The 10,525-nt window shown below is 34.8% G+C and overlaps 1 protein-coding gene across 1 annotated transcript in view; it reads left to right on the top strand.

Annotated features, from left to right (window-relative positions):
- The first annotated feature begins 609 nt into the window (after window positions 1-609).
- Window positions 610-10,525, top strand: part of LOC125046080 (nuclear pore complex protein Nup85-like) — an 18,743-nt gene continuing 8,827 nt past the window's right edge. The window contains exons 1-11 of the mRNA XM_047643713.1: window positions 610-730; window positions 3,175-3,280; window positions 4,620-4,809; window positions 6,379-6,542; window positions 7,316-7,437; window positions 8,569-8,694; window positions 8,840-8,962; window positions 9,184-9,402; window positions 9,676-9,773; window positions 9,890-10,107; window positions 10,316-10,434. Coding sequence (XP_047499669.1) covers window positions 695-730; window positions 3,175-3,280; window positions 4,620-4,809; window positions 6,379-6,542; window positions 7,316-7,437; window positions 8,569-8,694; window positions 8,840-8,962; window positions 9,184-9,402; window positions 9,676-9,773; window positions 9,890-10,107; window positions 10,316-10,434 — 1,521 coding nt within the window. The 5' untranslated portion in view covers window positions 610-694. The remainder of the gene's footprint in view (window positions 731-3,174; window positions 3,281-4,619; window positions 4,810-6,378; window positions 6,543-7,315; window positions 7,438-8,568; window positions 8,695-8,839; window positions 8,963-9,183; window positions 9,403-9,675; window positions 9,774-9,889; window positions 10,108-10,315; window positions 10,435-10,525) is intronic.

Below are 10,525 nucleotides of genomic sequence, written 5' to 3'. Positions count from 1 at the left end.
TAACAACTTACGTAATTCTTATTAATTACCGAAAAGTCTAAATAAAACCTTAAAAGAGTACTTACATCTTGCGTCCTTCCTCCTCGCGGTAAGGAGGAAGTCCTTAATTTCCATAATCTGCCTCGGCTGAAAGAGAAACGGCTATTAGAGTTCCATTCTCACAAATTAAAAGTCAACGCGCGTAAATTAACAGCTCGAAACAATTCACACGTTTGATATAAACAAAGCCACGAGTAGAATAGCATTGTAAACACTTACCATGATGGATCTCAGCTCTTGGCGAGATCTGCAAGAGAAAAGACAAATTGATCACTAGAGGAACACAATATTTAATCACAGTCGATTTCAGTAACTTAATAAGACATTACTGTATATATCCACTACACCAAAAACGAGTAATCTACAAGTAAGTAATAGATGTTTGACGATAAAGTGAACCGACGCCCGGAATACCGACCGAGCGCAAGAAGAGCAGAACTCCGAGAGGGGTGGAGAGAGACTCAAATGAGCGAAGAAACGTGACCTAATACACGTCCAATAATATTTTTCTTGAAGAAATAGCAGTCATTAGATATCAATATTTTATTCAATAATTATCGTTATTTTCATGTTATTATTTGGTTATTATTATCTGGAATTTTGAATAAGGAATAGTTACTTATTTGACTACCGAGGAACAACAACAGACGGAGCCATGAATGTGGATTCGAAAAACAGCGGGAGAACTGCGGTAATTTTGCTATTTTCTCTCGATTTACGATTGATATGAGGCATTTATAGTAGTATTTGAGATCATATGAAATTATGTTGCACAGGAGATATGGCATGGTAGTTAGCAATTCATCAACAAAGGAACTAATGAAGAACACAATAAACGGTTCAATTTCCTTTACGTCATGTCATTGCAATATATTTTCGATATTTTACATCTTTTCGTGGTTTCTTTCATGTTGTGTCTACTACTATTATTCTTGCAGTACATTGACTTCATATATTTTATTAGATTTAAGTGTATGTCACTGATACGTAGTTCAATTATAATTATTAGCTGACTTTAAACTTCTGGTTTTGTTTGTATTTTGTATCAGTTGAACATTTTTTACTTTAATCGAGGAATCACGTCAAGAACATTCATGTAAACTTATCCACTAATACACATAGATTGATAATGGTTAAAGCATAGTATATCAATGCATGCCTTAATTTGAAGAAATTTTGTCTCTTTGTACAATGTAATTAATTGCTTTGTAAAAATAATACAGAATAAGTGAACTCACATAGTATGTATATTTAAGACATTTGAATACCATATTGTCACCAAATTATTCTTGGTTATTTATATACTGACTAGGGAAATGCAGCAATTGGTAGGGAGTCCAGGGCAAACCCTCCTGGTTAGTGATCCTGCTATAAATGTTTATACGAATGTTAACTCCGTTTTTCAGCATCATGAAGCGCCAGTGAAATGTACTATGATATTAACATTGGTGTCATAATTCCATTTTATTTTAGTTGCTGTTGAGTGATCCTCGTATTCTGTTCTGGCTCTATCTTTTAGACTCCGTATATCGCCCTAGAAATTCTGTAGCTCCACACACCATCCCTCTTCCCAATAATCACGAAAATCAGCTAGACTATGCCCACCTTCTACCCAGAATGAGAAAATATCACTGTCAGAGAGTCGCATTTTCTCCCTCTGTGGTCCTTCCCTTGCTCTCCATATCCCCCTATCCTTCACCTGATACCCCTCTGCTAGGGATGAGAGAGTTTTTACCTTAGTTTACCATGAAATTAACATATATCATCAAATATATTCATCAAATTTTTCCTTTTAACTTTTTTTTTTTTTTTTGTGTGTGTGTGTGTGTGTGTGTGTGTGTGTGTGTGTGTGTGTGTGTGTGTGTGTGTGTGTGTGTGTGTGTGTGTGTACAAGGATTCCTGATTATTTGGTGATTTATGAAGAATAATGATAGGCAGTAATGCATAATATCCCATAAGAATTAATTATAAAGGGATTTAATGTGCATTAGTCATTAATTTGTCTGGGAGATAAATTAACATGAACACTCAGTTGCAGCAAAAGTGTTTTGGTGTGTAGCATCTGCCTCTTTCAGAAACTGGAAAGTAAACATGTATTGTAGTTCTTATTAACAACACACACAAACTTGAAATATTTGGTTCATGTCCTTTCATAATTTTAAATAATATTGCTATTTAGCTTCTTTTATTTTTTGTTTCTTGTTAGTTTCTCATGTTTACATACATATGTGTATAAACTTTAGGAACCTTAACAACAAAAGAGTGAAACTCAATTAATTAACAATGTATCCATAAAATGTCAATGACGAAAGAGTGAAATGACAAATAACTTGGATCTTCTGTATAAAAATACATTTTTTGATATGCCAAAACAAGATTTTAAACCTGCTCATGAGCACTGCTTCTGCTCAATGGTGAACAGCTTTTTAGCTTGAACAAGTTAGAGTAGGCTGGATGTGACCCATCATCATTCCAGCATAAGGAATGGTTTTGCTATGATGTAATGGGACATCAACTTTTTTGATTGGGTTAAAGGATATCAGGAGGAGGGAAGGACTCTCTCATGGTAGGGGGGTGCACCAACTCCTAGAGTCAGCTCTCTTGAGAAGGAAAGTAGAAGCTTCTCCCATCCCTACTGCAAGACAGTTGGGATGTATATAGATGCCTTATGCACTGTGATTTTTGTTTATTATTTTTTCTTACATGAAAAAGGATTCAGAAGTGAAATTGCCAATCGTTAGGCCTATCTGATCTCACCTGTTTACACATTTCCTTGATTTCTGGAAATATATATAACTGTTTGTTTTGTTAATGATGACAGCAGTAATAATGAGGGTAATAAGAATATTTTTAGAAAAAAAATCAGATGAGATCAGGCAAGCCACATCTGTTATAAATATATTACTCACTTACACCTACTAATACACTGCTCAAAAGGTCAGTTTCTCTCAGTGGATTTTTTCAGCTTATATATATGTTCAGATACATATAGGTGATGCAGATTGCTATAGCATGTAAAGACAATATAAAACGGTAACTTTTTCTCCAGTGTTTTTTTTTTATTATTTGTCTGTCATAGTATATAATAAACCATGTCATAGTTTATGTGTATTTCATGATCATAATTATCCGCAGTGCATCCAAGATCCTGCGGTTGCCAATGGGATGCATGGAGTTATTACATCACTCAACACCATTATGGTGTTCCCCCACAAGCCAGTTAAAAGAAATAATGTAGAAGGTGAGAATTTCTGTTTTTGTAATACAGATTCATTATTATTCTTATATTTTCCATACCATCTTGTTTGTTGATAGTTTTCACAGACATTCATCTTTTAGATTAAATTAAGAGGAAATGCATGGTTCTAATCCCCCCTTATTGTGTACAGCAGTGCTAGTGTAGAAAAACCCACATTGTAGGTTTTTCTACAAGAGTATCAATATGGTAGAGTGTTTTACCATTTAGCAGTGCTGGAATAAACACCAGATATTAGATTTATGATTAGATTTGCTTATTCATGTAAATCTGAAAATATTTATAGAATATTGTTTATTGCATACATTAGATTAAAAAAAAGGTATTGTCATAGTGATTAAGATAAAAGAATATCAATATAATTATGTTTGTTCATTGGAGATCAAAGCACAGTTAACAGACCATATCCCTGTTAAACAGCATCAAAATTCAGTCATATCTTTTGTGTATTAACTAGAAGTTGTACCTACAATTTTTCACATCCCATTTGTTAGTTTCAATATTTTAGTTAAAATTTATACAGAAAGAAATATTCCGTTTCAATTTTATTCAAATATATACCCCCAAAAAATTTCCTTGGTCCATAAATAGTATACTTTCTACCACAAAAAAGAGAGAGAGAGAGAGAGAGAGAGAGAGAGAGAGAGAGAGAGAGAGAGAGAGAGAGAGAGAGAGAGAGAGAGAGAAATGACAGTTTGAATAATTACATCAAGTGATCAGAGATAGTTGCTCTCTACTGACTTGAATCGCTATCACCATGGCTTGTTGCGAGCTGTTATAAGCCAGAGAACTGCCTGATGTTGATTCAAGTGAAATGATTTTGAAGTAATTTTAAAATGAAAATTAATAAGATAATTTAATTGTATGTCTGCCAACCAAATGATGTATGGTACCCCTCTTTGCATACAGTGTAACAAAAAAAATTGTTTTATTTTTACGTTATGAAACTCCATTACCATCTAGGGCAGTGTTGCCAAATCACTTTTACTTTTACTTTTATTTTTTTCTTTTTTTTTTTTCTTTCTTCTTTTTTTTTTTTAGAAAACAAAATATTAACAAAAATTATGGTGATGGATGTTTTGTTTTATGGTTTCAGAGTTAATGACATTGTTTATCTATTTCTAATGTTACTTTTAGATTCCAGCCTATCTTTTCTGTAGGGGTTATTATTATTATTATTATTATTTTATTGTTAGTATTACTATTACTATTTTGTAATTTATGATTATTTTAAATCGATTTTCAAATTTATGTTGCTGTTGTTTTATCATCAGCTACTGTTGTTTAATATCTATCCAAAAATAATAACTGGAAATAATTTCAGCTGCACCCAGAGCTGGAGGGGCAGAGATCAAGATGCATCAGGTCGAGTCCTTCTCTTGGCTGTTTGGTAGGCAGGCTAGGAAACTCATCAATGAATCTGTGGGGACATTCCTTTCCCTTCAGAAAACCATGAATGAAAGTGGACCTGAGCAACACGGGGCTACCCTAGTGAAGAAATGCCGAGAGTACAGGTCTGTCTCCGATTCTCATATTTGTCGAATAGATTTATTGCATGGCTCACTTTGCTCTCTGTTGCTCAGTGTCTGTCGGTCTACCATTTTCCCTGCCAACAATTGCTCTCATATGCACATGCTTTCTATATAAAATATTTATACACACACACGCACACAAGTGCACACACGCACACACGCGCACACACACACACACGAACACACACACACACGAACACACACACACACACACGAACACACACACACACGAACACACACACACACGAACACACACACACGAACACACACACACACGAACACACACACACACGAACACACACACACACGAACACACACACACACGAACACACACACGAACACACACACACACACACACACACACACACACACACACACACACACACACACACACACACACACACACACACACACACACACACACAATTCTCTCTCTCTCTCTCTCTCTCTCTCTCTCTCTCTCTCTCTCTCTCTCTCTCTCTCTCTCTCTCTCTCTCTCTCTCTCTCTCTCTCTCTCTGTCTCTTCTTATTTTTTTATATTCAAACTTTTGATTATGGATGGATTGAACACCATACTTTTTTCTTTTATTCTTATCATTATTGTTATTATTATTATTATCAATGTTATTATAATTATTATTATTATTATTATTAATATTATTATTATTAATATTATTATTATTATTATTATTTTAATCCTCCTCTCTACAGATTTTCATAATTCATTTGCTTTGAAAATTTAATGAAGTACAATTGTTTTTACACAAAGAATAGACAAAAAAAAATCTAGGACCATTGAACTTTTGTGGAAAGCTGAAGAGCTGTTATTCTCAAACTGGGGACATGAAGGGTTCCTTGGGGGGTTAACAAGGCACTTTCTAAGAATTATGATTCTATAGAGAAAAAATTTATAAGGAATAATGACAAATAGATAGCTTAGTAAATAAAGAAGTAAACTTATAAATATGACAGAAGCAAATAAGCATATTTACAAATAGTATTTACCATTATGGAAAAAGTTAGTTTATTACCAGGATGTGGTTGTGAGTAATGTTGATTTTTCACAATACTGCCAGAGATATTAACACCAAAACATTTTAGAACCACTGCTGTAGAATTAATCTTTTGACAAAATTCCTAGTCTTGAAAAAAAGACCAATAAAGGATTAGTTTGTGATAATTTGTTCTGTACATATAGTCAAATTTTTAAATTCCTTTTGGTATGTGTGGTCTAGCATAGCATCTTACTAGTAAGCTGTAGAAAATATTTATACATTTATTTCTTCCTAATTTCATAGAAAAATATTTTTCTTTTTTTCTTTTCTTTTCTTTTTTCTTTCTTCTTTCTTTCTTTTTCTTTTTTTCTTTTTTTTCATTTAGTAAGTTTTGTGTGGTGTGCATGTGGATGTGTGAGCGAGAGAGACTGATAGTAATATCTTATCATAAATCACTAATAACACTTTTTCCTAATCCTGACACATTAATGTAGTCATTCACTCACATAAAAGAAATGTTTGTTCCCTTGTCATTCATATCTCCTTTGTTCTCCAGATCAATGATCCAGGCCTGTGCTGAGGACACAGCCATCCAGGCTCCCTTGAGCAATGGTGAAGCCCCAATGGACCAAGATGAGATTGATTCCACTGGCCAGATGCTCTACAAGATGGAACTTATTCTCAGCCTCATTGAGATTCTGTTCATTGATACAAAGCCAGGTAGGATGTTTCCCAGTTTGAGTTTGAGTGTGTAAGGAAATAACAAAAGTCAGTCGACAGAAAGTAACGGGGGAAACGGGAGAATGAAAAGTTATCATTAAGATATTTTAAGCCAGTAGATGCACTCATTGTATACTAGCAACCATTGCAAGGCTAATAACTAGTTATACCCCTTTATCTTTACTCTTTTCCTTTTACTCTTTTTCTATTATTATTTTTATAGTTCTTGGTATTTTGATAATATAATTATCCTAATATCAGTAATAATAATAACAACTAATTTTGTTAACCCAGTCGGCACGGATAGCAAGAATACATGGCATGCCCACTGTAAAATAAGTTCATTTATTATATTTATACCAAACATGGTAGTATTAGAAAGAAAAACATTTTCCCGTAATTTCAAGGAATGGGGAAATCAGGAGCAGTCATTAGAGCTTACTGATAGACTCCTTGCCATTTGTATATAACAAAATTCACAAAAACCTACAGGGGACAGTTCATAAATCAATAGTCATTGGGTTAATACTAGTAAAAAAGAAAATGCAAATTCAAGGAATGGGAAAATAAGTATGATCTACTAACTGGCTCCTTGGTGGCTGATCATGTGTGGAGCCATCTGTTTGCAATAAAATTCACCAAAAACACAGAGGACAGTACATAAACCAATGGCCAATAGGTTATTGTCTCAAACATTATTTAGAAAAGATCTATGTCAGAAGTTTATAAGAAGTTTTTATCGTTTGTTTTGCGTTGCCTTTTCCCTAACACAGGTAAAGCAATCATGGGCCAATTGGTGAGCTGGATCCGTCTTCACTTCACACAGTGCACAGAGAAGCGGAGGGAAGCTATGGACTCCGATCATCCTCACCAGCACCCTGCCTACTGGGAAGCGGTGAGTGACGGGAATCAGAGGTTTGGGTTGATGTAGCTGTACTCAGTGCAGCTTCAGGAAAGGAAAATTGGCAGTCACCCCGGGCTATGGAGTGGCACTTTTGAGAAAAGTTAATGTGGCGTTGAAAGCAGCAAATCTCAGTAAAAAGTAACAAATATTAATGTAAATTTTCATAATCCAAAAGTATGTTAGTACAAATATTAAAAGTCAGTGGTTTAAATAAAAAAGTGAGATGCTGAAGAACTCAAGTATTCAGGGAGAGTTGCCAGTTTTTTCTCTCCTTTCAAGTGTTTCATTTTAAGTATTCTGTGTTAGTTCTGGTGTATTTGATTTCTAAGTCCTTTTATTATGCATCATTCGCTTTTTATTTTTATGTACATTGCTTTTACATCCTCTGTTCTTTGCACTTAATCATCTCTCAATAACCATTGAATGTTTGGCATGCATAATGCTAACATGTCTATCCTGGTTAGTAGAAGTCAATTTTTTTTAGAAACCAAAGAAAAATACATCCTGCAAATAGATATATAGTCCATTGTCACATGGGGTGTGGTCTTTCTAATGAATGGCATGATATTGTAACAAGCACAAAATTAAAACTATAGTATGAGTGGTGTTTACAATGTTGTTAACAACCTTGACCATCAAGCTTGCTATTAGAATCTTCGAATTTTGAGGGTTGCAAGGTGTGATGCCTATATGAACACGTGTTGTTCCATGTGACCAATATAAGGAAAATATGAATCAGAATTACAATTTCACAGATCAACATATGTAAGTGGTGCTATATAGTCATCAGAATAATATATTTAAGCAAAATTACAAACTACATATATAGAGATAGAGATAGATATAAGTGTGTTTATATAGATAGATAGATAGATAGATAGATAGATAGATAGATAGACAAATAGAGTGACAGATATAAATAGATTGATAGATTGATAGCAGTCACAACATGAGTGGTCTTGTGATTGATAAAGACACTTCCTTATTTCAATTGTTTCTGGAGATTTCTTTCAGCTAACAAGCGGGAAAAGCCACAGATGATAAATATCATCCAGATGGTCAGCTTGTTGATGTTTCATTTTACTTTGTATTCATCATCTCGTATCTCTCTCTCTTTCATAGGTATATGGTCTAGTGCTTCAGGGCCGTATGGATGAAACCCGAGAGATGCTTTCTCACCACCCAAATGCTGGTACCGATCCCTTCCTCTCCATTGATGAACTACTGAGGAAAATGCCAGTATACCAGGTGCTATGCAATATCTACCTCTTTCGTAAAGAGACCATAATCTTGAACTTGGCACTTTATGAAGTGTTTGTCTTTTTTAATGAAAATATTCTGACATTTCATTGATTCTTGTGACTGCTCTATTAATATGTTATTAATGTATCAGGTCTATGGTGGCGTTTCGGAGGCAGAGTTCACTGTCAGATGGCTACATTGGCAGAGTGAGTGCGAGCGCCGCCTGCAAGATGCTCACTTCAGTACCTGTCATCAGCTTCAGACAGTTTGTCAGGTGAGATGGATGAATTATGTACTATGAACCATCCCAATTTTTGGTTGGGAGTTATGATTTGTGGTAATCTTGAGTTCAGAGACATTGATTTTTACTGTAAGTGATATAGTAGAATTTAGAAAAAGAAGCAGGCTTGTTATATTAGGTGTACATAGTGCATTTAGTGTCATCATTGTTTCATCCTTCAGTGATATTCTACAGTTTCCCTTTAATCCTTCTAGATCCTCTGTGGGGACCAAGGTACCATCAACAGCCTAATTGACCTGATGGACACCTGGTATCACCTCATGGTCTCAACTTTGCTATTCACAACTCCAACAGTGAAGCTGTTCCGTCTCCATAGTGCAGCACAGGATGCCATCACTTGCATTGGTGGTGAGCAAAGAACTACATCACTGGATCATGTTTTGTTGGCTGCCATGGAACTTGATATTCTGCAGGTAGGGAGGAATTCTGTATAAAGAGACAATTAGATGAGCATCTGGTAACATTATGATATTTGGTATTGTGAATGTATAGTGAAGTGTGTCATTATACTCTTCAGAAAGCTGTTATTATTGTGTTAATTTGTTGAAAGATTACCTTTCTATTTTCTTTTTCCCTTTGTACTCTGTAATTCACTTTCTGTGTCTTTATTTCTTACTTCCTCGTTCTAAGTGCCATACTGATATCATGCTTTTGTAAAATAGTTATTATAATTTTTCCTTTCACAGGTTATCAAGGAGTGCCAGCAGGTCTTGGATAATAGTTGGTTTACTGCTCATGTCACTGACCTCTTTTATCATACCATTGGACTGAAATTTGAGTTAAAGTAAGATACAAAAGTGTTTATACTTTTTGTTATAGAAGAGTCTTTTGAATACTGAAATGAGGAACCAATGAAGTGATTTGCTTTGTTTATTTACACTTTACCCTTCATCATTACAGGTTCCTGCCTGAACTACGTGAGTCCTTGTTACTGGACTATGCAAGTATGCTGGTTGGTCACAATAGTCTTTGGCAGGTTGGACTTTTGTATTTAGATCATTGTGGATCAGCTGGATTAGCCATGGCACAGGCTGTTTTGCAAAGGATTCCTCTCACAGATGACTCAAGGGCAATGAAGGTCATACAGATGGCTAGTGATAGAGATTTTGATAATGTTGGTAAGTGGAGAAGTATGTGGATGTGTAATTTAGAGTTTTTTTACAGTATGTTTTATGTCTACTTTTGTTGTCCATGTAGAATGTTTTATTGTTGAAAAGAAAAACATTTGCATAATTTTTAAAATTTCCTATTTAAAGTAAGATCATTACACACATGGAAGGTGAATAAGAATCAAGACATTCTAAATAACAATATATTTACTTACAGTTGTAAGCACCTGCCGAGTGATGGGACGTCGTGCTCTTTCCTTGGGACGGTTGGGTGCTGCTATTTGGTGGGGCGTCCGGTCTAGAGATGCGGCTTTCACATCACATCTTGCTCACCAGGTTCCTAAAATTGTTTTTTCAAATTGTTGTCAATCATGTGTATGTAGTTGCTCAGCATGTGGAAGCATAATAATGTTTCTTGATAAACTTG

The sequence above is a fragment of the Penaeus chinensis genome, chromosome 38 (assembly GCF_019202785.1).
Source record: "Penaeus chinensis breed Huanghai No. 1 chromosome 38, ASM1920278v2, whole genome shotgun sequence".
Taxonomy (NCBI): Eukaryota; Metazoa; Arthropoda; class Malacostraca; order Decapoda; family Penaeidae; genus Penaeus; species Penaeus chinensis.
This window is presented reverse-complemented; position numbering and strand designations above follow the sequence as displayed.